The sequence below is a fragment of the Ischnura elegans genome, chromosome 6 (genome assembly GCF_921293095.1).
Source record: "Ischnura elegans chromosome 6, ioIscEleg1.1, whole genome shotgun sequence".
Classification (NCBI taxonomy): domain Eukaryota; kingdom Metazoa; phylum Arthropoda; class Insecta; order Odonata; family Coenagrionidae; genus Ischnura; species Ischnura elegans.
In genome coordinates, this window is record NC_060251.1 from 119,296,629 (window position 1) to 119,311,203 (window position 14,575).

General features: G+C 45.9%; 1 protein-coding gene across 1 annotated transcript in view; it reads left to right on the top strand.

The window, feature by feature from the left end:
• Positions 1-14,575, top strand: part of LOC124161468 (DNA N6-methyl adenine demethylase) — a 227,554-nt gene that overhangs the window by 3,722 nt on the left and 209,257 nt on the right. Inside the window, exon 2 of the mRNA XM_046537790.1 lies at positions 9,898-11,335. Coding sequence (XP_046393746.1) covers positions 9,926-11,335 — 1,410 coding nt within the window. The 5' untranslated portion in view covers positions 9,898-9,925. The remainder of the gene's footprint in view (positions 1-9,897; positions 11,336-14,575) is intronic.

A 14,575-nucleotide genomic window follows, 5' to 3' on the forward strand; every position in this document is an offset into this window, starting at 1 on the left:
GTCTTTATAATCTGAGGTTTCAGGCGAGAAGGAGTGGAAACGTGACACAATGAAAAATGCAAAAGCAGGAGCAATGTCCACAATTAATAAATTTATTGGTACTACCGCTTTCGCTTTACCTGATGGCTTTCGCGGTACCTGATGATGCTGTAAAGCGAAACCGGTTGTACCAATAAATTAAAAAAATTGTGGAAATTGCTCCTGCTTTTTCATTCTTTCACCAAGTCGTCTTCTTCCGCACTTCACTGTTAGAGCTAACAAAACACGATCGCAAAGCGAAAACATCAAATACGACAATACGCGTTCTATAGATTCACGCTAATTTAATTCAAAAATCGACCAAACCGCTCGCTAATATTCCCGCAATATTCCGTGGTATTATTTTCAATAAACGGCGTCATTGACGTGGGGGGCACTGGAAGCTCACGCTTAGTGCTGCGAGCGGGTCATTTATCGGTGACCTCTTCAGCAAAGCGACCTCAAATCGACCGTACCTCTAGATTAACTGCAGCAAGTGTTGTAGTTGAGTGCAGCTCTCCTTCGAGAATGGTTCTTGGCTGAGCTGTGTTGTGGGCGTGCGCGCGTGTGTTGTTTTTGTTGGAGCAGGTAAACAGCGTCCTCGCCACGGCAGTCGCCCGTGTGCAGGGGCGGCCATTGCCTCGGACAACGCCCTCCCTCCCCTCTGCACCCTCCCCGCGATGCCGCACCCCTTTCCCTATTGCCCCCGCCTCGCGGGATGCGGGTCGGGCCGCTCCACATTCGCCAGTTCACGGCCATGTCACGATGTCAAAAGCCGCGCTCCACTCTCCCTCGCGCGCGGGAGCACTCTCTCGCGAACGCCTCTGCCTGGGTGGCGCGACTAAGTTGACTGACGTCGCCGATGCGTGGAGGAGGAGGCTCCAGTCCACCCCGTTGAAGGATGATCTCCCGATTGGGTCGCCTTTTCATCGTTTTTCAAACGTGTCCTCGGCGCTGCGATGTGTGCTCGGCGATCCAATATCTTTTACTATTTCGCATTGTAGCATTTGAATTGGCGAGGAGTTGAATTTAATTGTTATAAATTTAACAGGTCACGCCAACACAGTCACAAATTTCGGTCAGTAGACTTGATTTTACATTTTTTCATCAGTAAATTCATACGGCTCTGCCTGTCAGCGACGCAGGTGGTGACTTATGTAATCCCAATTAAATGGTCGATTACGTGGTCGCCTGGAGAATCCTCTGCGTTCGCATGCGCGGCCTTAGCATTAACAGAAAATGGTATCACTCAATCGCGAATATTACAATTGGGGATCCACCATTAGGCCTCTAGATTTGTTGTTGTCGCCCACTGCGAATTTTTATGGGCTGGAAAATCGCTGGAGGGCGAAGCGATCCGAGTTTCACGAGGAAATAAGGTATAAAAGGGAAGAAGACGATCCTCCATCAAAGAAAACGAAAGGCATTGATTGCGATTCGTTACCCAACATTATAGTATTCATAATATACAAATTATTTGGTTTTAAATTTTCAATTTTCATTTAATCGCAAAAAATAGATATCGCCATTTAAAAATCTAAAAGTGTGATATTCGTACTCCAGGAGTAATAATCTTTTGATTTAGGCAGTAAAAAATAATAGGAAACCACCCTATTGCGGGGTATTAACCACACTTTATATTTTGGGTGGTGTTATTTCTCAACTTTTATAATTTTTAGATGCCATTCTTTACGTATCTCTAACCTACAAAATAAATTCCTGCGAATCAGGCTTGATATACTGGAAGTTCGGCGTGTTAATATAAAATCTAATTGCTATTAATCACAATTATTTTAATGCGTATGACTATACATCAAAATATTGGGAAACAGTGGATCTCATTGCACTCATCGCCACGCTACGGGCATTTTTGAAAGGCGTTTTAAAAAATGCGACCCGAGTTTCGGCAGAAATCAACCTCGTATGCGAAATCCTGTCTGCAATCCCCTTGCTCGCTTCTCCGATGGCCGCCAAATGGTCCCTGGTGCATGGTTACGCTTCTTGATGGCCGAGGGAGAAAAACTATGATGTTGTTGGCGAAAGAGAAATATTAAAAATATATTCACCCTATTGGCAGGCCATCGCCTATCTTAGAGCCCTGTCCAAACCCTCCGTCCGCAGCACGTTGAAGGCGGCAGGTATGTCATAACGTGTCTTCGAGTCTCTAATTAATTTGAATCGACACACAATGCACTTAGTAATCACTGTCGATACTGCGTCCTAAAGAGGTGATTTTAATGACGAAACAGTTTATTGTACTTTATATTTACATAAGCCGTTATACACAATCACTCACTTTCACTGCACAATTCAGGTCTCCACCGCTCCTTCGATTCTCACCTGCAGAGAAGAAGGAGCAGCATCAGATTCTGTGATGGAAGGGGGTGTGCATGCAACCCTTTGCATCGAACTCTGTTGACAGGATGACCAGTATCGTCAAGCATGAATATAAGCATAGTCTGAGTTGACTAAATTTAATAATACAGACATTAAAAATTAAATTTGTAATTTTGAATGGATAAAGAAAGACATTGTGAGTGAGTGTGGTAGTTAAGGTTTCGGGGATTTAGCTGATGGCGACGTCCACTCCCGCGATATGATAATTCTTTTCTCTTATTCTTCACCTCCGCCCTCACAGACGTCACAGTTAAAACTTTCTCTGGTGGTCTTCGTGGTGGTATTTTTTTTTGCTATGTGGCCGTGTCAATGTTTGTGTGGCCCCAACGCTTTCTGACTGGTGAGGGTTGCTTTGTCAAGTGGGATGCCAGACGTAGCACCCGTATATGTAGATGCGATGAAGAGATCTGCCTCACTAGAGTCCCTTGAGAAAGCGACCACAATCGCTCGGGAAACGTAGGGACCACCAAAATATTGACTCGACGAAATAGCCCAAAGAGTGTCATGCGAGTTACCGCAGTCATAAAACCATCCAGTATGTTTTTAAACCGGTGTTCGCGGCTAACCCGGTTTATAATGGGCCCTCGCCTATTTTTTTTATGTGCATTTAGAGAGAGTTGAAGGATTTGAATGTCGCATATATTTCCGTTTTTCGATCCATCGCGTACGTCTTATGGTATTCGCGGCTAAAAAGTGACAGTGACGTCACGAACTCAAACCTATCGGATTACCTCGTCCCAGCTTCTCCTGGGCATGCCGCGTCCACCTCGTGTTTCCGAGGCTGTTTTCACTCTCGTCAGAGATTCTTTCATTCAATGAGCGGTTCGCCATGGACGTATGTATGAGCCGAAACTATAATGATGTCATCAACTCATCATAAATTGGCGGCAACTATTTCGTCTTCTCATTTACCTTCGAGAGAATGACTGTGGCCGGGGATGAGTGACGAACCGCTCTTCATGAGCTGGCGACGTCATCAACTTCTATGCGAGAGGGTTGAGGTCGTCGTGATTAGCTCTAGGAGAGAGCGAGAAACGGAGGAATGTGGGTCTCCGTCTCATTTGTCAAACGCGATCACTATCGACGATAAACCAGGTCGCGATGAGTGTGTTTTGAAGGTGGCGCAGCAGGTGGTGGGCGCGGTGAGGGTGCAGTGGCCGAATGAAAAGGGAGTTTGGCCGCGCTGGGTGCGGGAGTGACGGCTTGGCCCGGTTTTGCCATCGGAAATATTTGAATGCTATATTTAAAGACGAACTATGAATTTTATGGTTCTCTCTTCAGAAAAGATGTTTTTTCGCGTAAATTAATGGTGTGACTACTTTCAGTCTGGGTGAATAATCTTACAATAGGGTAGTTTCCTTCATCAAAGAAAACGAAAGGCATTCATTACCCACCATTAGTGTATTCATAATATACAAATTATTTTGTTTTAGAAATCCCAGTTTAGACGAATGGCAATGGTCAATTTTAACCGCATTTGAAAAAGGTCAGATTGGCGCCCATGCGATGCCACACCACCTTACGTCACAGGGACCTAGTTTTTATACCAGTAGATAGGAGTTTTACATCGTCTGACATTACCAATGCATGCATGAGGCACAGAGCTCAGGGAAACATCTGTTAATAATCACCAGTTAAAACTGCTTATGGTCGGAATTTCTTCGTTTGATAAGGTATTAATAATCCATTTTTAAGCCAAGCGCTACCTACTGGCAGGGTACTCCGCTACCTGCTAGCAGCCTGCATCGCAGCGGCGCACATATCCTCGCCCCAAGGGCACCTCACTTTGCGGCAGCGGGAACCAGAATGACGTCACACCGTCTTTTCCCATCATTCATACTTAGCCGTCGCATTTTCGCGCGCTTGAAATTTTTCACTTTTCATATAATCGCGAAAAATAGATATCATCATTTAAAAATCTAAAATCGTGAAATTCTTACTCCAGGAGTAATGATCTTTCGATTTAGGTAATGAAAAATAATAGGAAACCACCCCATTGAACTAACATTAGGATTGGAAGAGGGCGGGTAACGTCATTAATTGGTCTCAACATACCTGTAGCGTCTCAATGATAGCGTGATATTGCATCACGTGACTTGAGTACGATTATGGAAATGGCGCACCTTTTGGGTGCATTCAAGAAACATCAGTCATGGGAAGCTCGGTCACTTTTCATTGGTGTCGAAAGTTGTAAATATTTCAATATATTGTATTTCATTTTTTATGTGCTTGATTTTTCTTCCCGCGTTCATTGCTGTGTTGATTTCCAACGTCACGTGATGTATACACATGATGGGCGCACGGCTTTACTCAAGAGGTTGATAACCACCCTCCCCCTACTTTGGCCTTTTCTAAGAGAATTCCAAATAATCTCGTATGAATTACTGTTGCCCTTGTGATAAGAATGTTTATTCAAAAAATGTTATGTTTTAGAGTTTTCTGGGATGTGTTCGCTTTCTCCTTGAAAATATATGCAATGTGTACGCTTAGAAGACACTTTAAGAATTGGATGAGGCAGGGTATACAATTTTAGGAATCTGGGAATTAGATTAGAATCAGATTTTTTACATGAAGTGTGTTGTTTTTTTTTCTTTCTTTTTACCTTTCACGGCGAACATTTCTCTTGTGGTTGTCTAAAGGCCCTGCCCATTATTTGAACCCGGCACCGTTGGCTCAATTGCCGATCGCTTCATCTGGTTGAATACCCAATGTCATAATAGAGAATCAAACACAGTCACCGATGGAAAAGTGCCTTAAAAGATATTTATTAAAATGCCAACCGCCTCCGTCATTGATAATGGATTTAGGGAAACCCAATATCCTGTCGAAATAACTTTATGAAAGAAATACCAATGTCGTGATCATCCATTCAGACCTACCGCATCATCAGGAATTATCCATATCCTTCTTGCTCTCAAGGTGAGAAGACGGAAATTATTTTCGTCTTTTATTATTTAAGTACTCTTGAGGATGTGGTGGCGCAATCTGGAGACATTTGCAGATCACTCTGGTCTGTTTCCTCTTCCGACTTGCACTGCAATTCACAATAAGTCATACTCTCTTCAATCTATCTGCAAATTCTTTTTTTTTTTTTCTTTTCAATCATTTCTCCAACATTCATCCCACTGAAATTTTTCAACATCCCCTCCCCGCTCAGCACTCTCTCCATCCAAACCTACTGTCTACTCCTAAACCATCTAGAAGCTTCCTCTTCTCACCCACCATTTCCAGCACTTCTTCGTTCTTCTGTGTCCAGAATACTAAGCTTCCTTTTCTCACCCACAATTTCCAGCACTTCTTCGTTCTCCTGCGTCCTGAATACTCCCAGGAAAAATAATGATAGGGAAAAGTTTTTATGGTATTCAAAATGTCATTTATAGTCTACCTAGATTCCCACAATGAATGCAATGTCAAGGTGGAGCGATGCGAGAAAATGAATCTAATTTTTGGTGTTGGATAAATAACATACCATAATAATATGATTTTGGCAAATTTGCTCGCATTATTTATAGCTCCACCTTGAAACTGACATAAATTATGGAGACCTAGGTTGGTTATAAATAAATAAAATTCTGCGGACCATTCATCTATCATGGTGTACCCTGTTACAGGGTCGGTGTACCTTTACGTTGGGATCGCCCTCGTTTCAAATTGGACTTTCCCGTGTGTTGTCATTCGCTGCCCCTGCCACGCACCCTCCCCCTGCGGACGATGAATGGACGCGGGGAGGGGGTGGGGCACATCCATCCAAACGCCCCTCCCCCCACCCCCACGGGGGCGGATTCACTCGCGTCCTCCCCCTCTCTCTCTCTCTCTGCACACGGAGCCTCGGGCCGCTTCACTCCCCTCCACTTTCACCTGGACGTCCCGCGCGAATCTCGGCTAATGCACCCCCAATGCTTTAATTCTTATGACGGAGTTCGATAAAGTTTAGGTTACCTTCTTATCTTGCCCACGCGTCACTTTAAGTGGCGATTCAATTCCATTTAGAATATTAATGCATTAGGTAAAGCATCATTCGTACTTGAGAAGGAATTTCGGGCAATTATTGCCTTTCATCAACTACTATTATAATTATTATTAACTTTCATCGCGTAATACGTTATCCCTATGATTGAGTTCCAGGAACATAAAAAAATTATATATGTTCGCTGTACAGCTTATTTTATGGGCCATTTATCGTTAGTTAATAACATCAATGCGTCAATGTGGCTTAGGGACAAAATAACTAGAGAAATGGTAAATAAAAAAATATTTCGATGGAAGAGTTGCGTTGGACGACGTGGTAATATATTGGATAAATTGGTATAAATAGCTTCTTGAGACGTCAGTAGCGATTGCTTGAAAAGTCTAATGATTAGTAAATAATTATCTACGGTATTTACCAAAAAAACTAAAAGGGAATTTTCATGGGTTCATTAGGACATGCATAAAATTTTAAAAAGATGGCAATAGAAATTTGGTTGTCTCGAAGGCGACACTGTGCCGTGGGGCAGATAGGAAAAGTCGAATGCTGTCGTAGTCTAGGCGGGAAAAAATCGTAGCGATAATATTTGTAACATCAATTAATGTTAAATTACATCAAACAATGTAATGTTTATGCTCTTGGAGTATAGGTCATGATAAATTAAACTCACATTATTCATTGATAATATTTGTTGGATAAATCATGTGCTTTATTCGGGAAAGCTATTCCTGAAAAATTGATATACTCTCGTGTTATAAACTATAAGGTAACGATCTTTTACCTTTATCAGCATTGTGCGTCAAAAAATATGGACTGCAAGTCTAAAATTTGTATTCTATGACCGAAATGCATGGATAAAACAATGCACTCAAAAGAAGGGAAAAGAACTACCCCTAAGTGTTCTGCGAAGCCTTTTTGATGTCTTGATTGGATTACCGCGGAAACCTTGACCAGGGGTAAATAAAAATTCTACATCAAACTCAGAATAAGGCTCAATACATTTGAGACGTATGGATCGACCCTTGGTCCACGCTCGAAAGGGGAGAGTATTTAAAATAGTTTTATTTACGGTCGTCCCCCATAGACAAGTTACGGTATCTTAGGGCTGGAAAGGTTCCACTTTGCCGTATCTACGTCCTTTCATCCACAATTTGACTATTTAAGCACAGGGGTGGGGGACCTCCGACAACCTAGACGCGTTGCGCGATTGGGGAGGGGGGGGGTGGTAGGCCGCTCGCGTATTGTCCTCACAACTGACATGGCACAATGACGAATAGGAGCAACTACTGCATCTTAATTGTCTTTTTAGACTCCCGACGTTCAACACGCGTTTTCCAGCGCTTTGGAAGAGTGTGGATGAAAGAAATGGTTCGGTCGTATTTTGAGCCTCCACGGTTTGCACCTCCTCGTCCCTTCCGCAATGCTTGCCGTCCATTGATTTATACCGTACACCGAACAAATGAAAACCCTTGGGAGCAAATTCTGCTACATAAGGTGGATGAAAAAGACTTGGATATTTGATAACTTGGATTATTTGGACTGTGAAACGAGCTGTGTGTGGTCGGGCGCATCCCTGGTGTACAATACTTATGAAATCACTCCGCGTCGTTTATTCCTGATTGGAAGCCGAAGGTGATTAATCGGCGTATCTCAATACAAATTGCGATCACTCCTTTTTTCTTGTCACCTTCAAACATAGCCCCTTTTTCATCCGATAGGAAAATGAGCATCACATTGCCAGCAAATTGTTGCATGCGGAATTTCTTCGGTCACGGTGATGAGCAGTGGCGTCATTCCGTGCTCGACCTTTTTGTTTCTGGTCGGCCACCTATGAACTTGCTACACCACTACTCATGCTACGTACATTTCTCATGCTTTTACTGCTTCAGTACTAAAAAGATACATTAAATATTGCAGCTATAGCGCGGTGCGTGTGAATAGTAGGATATCCGTATTGTTGTGGATTCTGATACCTTATCCTGCATTGCCATATCACCCTAACACATGCCGATCTCACTGTTTCATCTCCATTCACCTGTACTCCTCTTTTTTCTTCATTGCTTGCTCCTTGATCGTACTGACGAGGGCTCTGCATCTTATTCTGACGATAATGCACTGTTTGTTTTGGCGCCCGTGTGGGTGGGAGGTAGCTTGACCTGAATTCGTGAGAAATGGTAAAGTGAGGTTGGCAGCCCCTCGCTCTGAGAAGGCGGAAGGGTGGGCAACACACTTGGGTGCTTCTTGAGAGGGACAAAAGAACACCGTTCCGCCGCATCCCTTTTCGATGGCGCGCCATGGCGGTGCGTGCGAGCGAGGACCCCTGGCCGATGACGAGAGAGGGTTGGAGAGGAGAGGCACGGGCTGTCAGTGCGACCTATTGACTGGTGACTTCTCCGCAATACATGTCAAAAACGCGCAAGCATAGAAAACATCATTGGTTCGACTTGCCATCCACACACACTTTGTGATTAGGGTTACTACTTATGCGGAGTTTCAATATCCGTGTTTAAGATTCTTTTGGTGGTAATGGCCTGTTTTTTCCGATATCTCTGTGCGCCGTTTTGCGTCAAAATTAAAACAACTCCCATTAACATAGAGCAGCGAAAGTCTGAGGCGTTATGACTCATCAAAAGATAAATTACTCCAAACAAGTTCAGACTATAAAAAAATAAAGCAGTGTCACAATTAACTTCTATACTGGGCCTTCTTTACCGCTTTACGAAATTTAAAGGTCTCGTAGCTCTCCATTCCAACTACTGAACTTTTGTCTTTCACATATTATCACATTGCTCCCCAATTTGATGCGTATAATTGCAAAAAAATCAAAAATCCTATTATAATTATCATTATTATATCCCTCTCTTCTCCACCAAAATTATCAAACATGGAGTGCCACAGTTAGATTCTGTGCTTTATTCTCATTTTATCTATCTAACCTAAAAAACCATAAGCTTCAAATGGAGTTCAAAGTGCCTTAAATACCGTAAATTCGACCACCCTGATCTGCTTTTTCTGTTCAACTGTAAGATAGGAACTCGATCCCCACGCTAGCACCCCCAACTCAATCTGTCTCATTCTGCCGATAGCATAGATAGTCTCTCCTTCTAAATTCACTCCATGGAACCCTTTTATTTATCACGCAACAATATCACCTCCCAAGCTCTATCACATTCGCAATCAAACTTTTAAAAAATCTTCTTTCCCTGTAGGGTTCATCTTAATAAATTCTTCTTTCTTTGTCAAATGTTCGAGGGTGTTCGTCGTCAGTAACTTTTAGGAAAATCCCCTCGTCACTATATTGGATGGCTCCAACATTTTCCGACTGAATCCTGTGACTTATTGAGTAGAGGTTCTATAGAAAGAGCGATCAGCATATGTCGGGAGACGTTGGGCCATCGAGGCATTCGGAATGGGGGCAGTCTATCGTAAAACATTCTAATAGTGTTCTTATTTACTCTATTTGGCCTATTTGGTCTGAGAAATGAAATTAGTGAAGGTGTTGTTGGTCTTTGCAGTGTGCTCTAGCGTCGAGGATGGGGAAAGATGAGTGAGGCTCAGGGTCCGGAGTCGCTGGGCCCGCACTACATCGGAGGACCCGTGTACGCGCCGTCCGCATCTTCCGAGCCGCACCACCTCACCACGCTCCACTCCTCGGAGCAGTACCATCATCACCAGGAGGGCCTGTCGGCCAAAGTGGCGGCCTCCGGCCTGCCCCCATTCAGCTCCTTCGGAGGCCCTGAGGCCCCCACCACGCAGTTCGCCGGCAATGGCGGCCCCGAGGGCCTCTCGGGCCGCCTCCTCGACATTTCCTCATGGGACTACTACGGCGAGGGCCTTTCAGGCCGTCTGCTGGAGCAGAGGCCCTCGGCGGGGCCGCTGGGCGCAGCCATCGGGGGCGGCGGGGAGCTCCTGACCCTAGGGCCCCCGCCGCCGCACCCGGCGCAGTTCGCTCCGCACCACCATCACCACCACCCGCACCACCAGCTGCTCCTGCACCAGCAGCAGCACCCGCAGCAGTACCGTCCGTGGGAGAGCAAGGGCGCGGACGGGGAGCTGCTGCTTCTGAAAGGCGGCATCCCCACCTTCACTGACGCCTTCGGCGGCGGCCCCAAACTGCCCTCTTTCCAGTCGCAGTTCCAGGGCTACGGGCCCGACGGCCTGCCCATCGAGGGCCCCCCGCCCAACGGCACCCAGCAGCAGGCGCAGCAGCAGGAGGGCGCCGCACCTCCTGCTCCTCCGCCGCAGTCGGGGGCGCCGCACCCGGGTACCGTGCCCGGCTTGCCGAGCTTTCACACGCTCGGCCCTTCGGCGGCGCCGCCCCCCGGTGGTGCGGCGGCCCGCTACCCTCTGGTGCCAGCGCCGGTGCAGGCGCGGGAGGTGCCGTCCATCCAGCAGCAGTTTGTGGACGAGCGGCACATCCACTTGTTCCACGGGCAGCAGCCGGGCTTCGGGGGCGGGGGGCAGTACCCGGCGGGGGCCGCCCCGCCCCCGGCCGCTGCCCACCCGCCCCCCGTCGTGCTCGCAAAGGCGGAGTCGTCGGCGGACCCCGAGCAGTTCGGCAGCAGTGGGCCGCAGCGAGGGCCGGGCCGCGGGCCGGGCAAGCTGGGCCAGGAGTCGCGCAAGAAGGAGCGGCGGAAAGCGGGTCGGGGTGCGGGGCGCGGGGAGTCGGCGGAGCAGGCGCAAGTGGCGGCCGTGTCGAGCACGGCGCCGGGGCAGAACCACGCGGGCAGGCCCCCAGGGGAGCCCCCGGACGAGGGGGGCGGGGAGTCGGGGGGCGGCGGCGAGGGCGGAGGCAGCGGCGGAGAGAAGGGCTCCAAGAAGAAGCGCAAGCGATGCGGCGAGTGCGTGGGGTGCGCCCGCAAGGACAACTGCGGAGGCTGCGCGCCGTGCCGAAACGAAAAGAGCCACCAAATCTGCAAGATGCGACGCTGCGAGAAGCTGACCGAGAAGAAGGTAAGAAAGACTGTCTGTCTCTCGTTGATGGTTGGGGGGGGGACCTCGGGAGGCAGTCGGTCGTCGCCCGCTCAGCTAGATGTACACCAGATAGTTCATTTCCCAGAGCCTAAGCACTCAATGTCAATCTTAACTTTACACTTCTCATTCCTCGGAACATTATTTTTAATCCTTGTTGACTGATTCGAGCGATGTAAACGCCGGCACGCGCCCAACACCCATGATTGAAAAGGCGGCACGTGGGCCAATCGTAATTTAACTGACCGCTTTCAAGTCTAGTTGCTAAAAGCTATCGCCATTCGTCGGGAGCGTGCTTATATATAGTGTCAATTGTTTATATTTCTTTCTTGAGTCGTTATGCGAGGGGTGCGTGTTCGGCTTTGCGGTTTGTCACTTTGGTTTACTTCAGAATCAGCGGACCTGTTCACATTTGGGAAAATATCGGTTGCAGCGGTTCGGATCTGGAGATTCAGCTGTAAAAAATGGTTCAGTGTAAAAAATACGGCACATCAAGGGAAACCCCATTTCGGGATAAAATATTGGTTCAATCGAACCGGTTCTACTGAATCGGTTCACGAAAGTCGAAACGATTTTTTTCAGGATGTTGAACCGGTTCGGGATTTCCTGAACGTCGCAGCCGTAGTAGCGTATTTCGTTGTCTTGGTTGATCATGTCGGGGGGTGTGCTCGGTTGAATCTGAGGTCTCTGCCGTTGAGTGCGAATATGCGGTGCTTGCATTCCAGTGGGTCGGGGGAGTCGTGATTCCGTGTCTCGCACGCCAACAGTCGCTCCATTGCGTGCGCTCTCACGGGCACGCGACCGCCTTGCCTCCCTCCCGAGGTTCCCCCCCTCCCCCGTGGCGCCACCATCTCCTTCCTTTCTTCTCGCTGCCTGCTCTCGTTCATTCATGCGCTGGGTTTCTCAAATGTGCTCCAGTCTACATTACGTCATGCATTGGCGTAAAATGCTATTGCATGATCTAATTATTATCGCTTTTGCTCATAACATTTAAAATAATTCCCGAAACATCTCAAGGCCACTTGAATGGGATTTGACATGAGCGGTATGTATATTTTCAGATTGCTAGAGCGGTTGCTTTGATTCTTCCTCACTGATTGAATATCGGTAACATGTAGTAACATATTTGTTCTTGAGAGGAAGTTGAATTGATGGATGTGGTGGCTTTGAAGACGGAGAGGAGGGATTGGTGGTCTCAAAACTTTGTCGAACGAACAATGTCTATTTTTAAATTCAATGCTTGAATTGTTTGTGTGCATCACTTCTGGATTTGATTAAAGAGTTAACCTCCAAGCTGTGATTTACATTTTAGAAACCCAGTGGTATGCTTTATTTCATAAATGTTAGGTTTCTGTTTGTTTCCTTGCATCTTTTTGTCTCTGTTAACGTGATGCTAATCCGGTTATTCTGAAGTACGCATTACGATAATGAATGGGCCGGGGACTTTATATCTTCGAATGTGAAAATGCGCATGTTTTAATGGTTGCAGTGTCGCCTCTTGTCGTGTTGCTCATTGAAGGTAAGTCGTCATCGTGGTGCGATGAGTGAAATATGCATTCTTTTCAAACATCGCTCTCAACAGATCTGAAATCTACCTTTTGCTTTTTCTCATTCTTCGTCTCCTGCTCTTTCATCTTCATGATGCCTTTTAATATTTCACATGTGACTTAGTGTTTGTGCCAATATACAATCCATCCCATGTTGAAAGGGTCTTATAAAATTTCCCTATTCTGCACGAGTTCTTTTTTGCATGCATGTAGTGTAATGTACGTAGTTTGTATGGCATCTTGGGGAGTGATACTAGTTTCTAAGTGATAATGTCATTCAATAGATCTTCTTTACATTTCAAAATGCGGTGTCTTTAAGCCTTCTGAATAGTATGAGCTGTCTCATTTACCGAATATTTCTGTGATCATGTTGTCATCGTTGCACTAACAACCTCCCATATACTGCCATAGTCTCCTGAATTAATTTTAAGATTGGCGACGTGTGAGCTTGATTTTTTAAATAATTTTTATCTCACTTTACTGCTGTGATAAGCGATGCAATACTTGCATTAAGGGTATTTTGGGGGATTAATTTTCTTCCCTCACAAAATACGACTTCAATGAATACATAAGATACTCGAACTGAATTCAGGCCGTCAAGTTACGACTCGCGCCGTTTCCCCCCATTTTTTCATCTTTCTCTTGCAGGTAAACGGCTGGTCACCGAAGACCCCCGTCACACGTCAACTAAGGCGGCTTGCGGGGTACGATATGCATAGCTTTTCATATTTTACTCTTTATTTAGGCATTTCACCATTCTGTGGTTGATATGGAATGAGGTTTCGTCACTCGATTATATCCCAAGCGTTCTTCCGTATTGTGATGTCATCATATTTGTAGTTATTTTGTTGTGAACATACTTAGCTGGATGTCTATCAACTTGCGTAATATAGTTTGTACGAGTTGTTCGAGGCTTGCGGGGTTAGTCGCGACGTTGCCAACTTTGACGTCCACTCGTACTGATCGAGACTCGTGTAATGACGTTAACTTGGGTAATTACGTGGAGGCCCCTAAGGTAATTATAAATTTACGCCAAACTATGGCTTCGAAACTTGTGCGGGCCCTTGTGATTGCATTGATAAGCGCGGGGTAGTTTTCGAGCTGCTCCTCGGCGGGAGTGTGAGCGTGGTGTTTCTGGCCGAGGAAAACGTGGTTTCCATCAACTCAATTTCGCGACACTATGCATTTGCAGCTGGGATGAGCTTGCCTTCGTCGCCGATGTTGCCTACAATCCTTGATATTCGTCCATCTGTATTTCCATTTCCGGCGGAAACGATGGGTTAAGAGACAGGTATAGGGGACTGCGGATGGGCGTAAGAATTAGTTTTTCTCCCAAACAGCAACAAGTACTTGAATAAATACTAGAGGCGGATGTTCGTTGGAGCATTTTATTTTTAATTGTTAACTGCTGGTGTTCTAACACCCTCCGCCGCGCGCCTTTAGGGGCGGCTTGCAGCGTAGTAACGAGTCTTCATTATTTGCATCACTCGTACGTCTGTGCTTACGGATTATTTTTCAGAATTTGCCTAGGTTTTTGGGAATGTATTTATTTATAGTAATTTCGTGTACTCTTACAATTCCCATTAAGCTGTTTAAAATTTAACTGATGATACCTTCAAACAGTCATTTTTCGAATGGTGAAGATGTAAAATAAATCGATCTCAAGTTTGCTGTA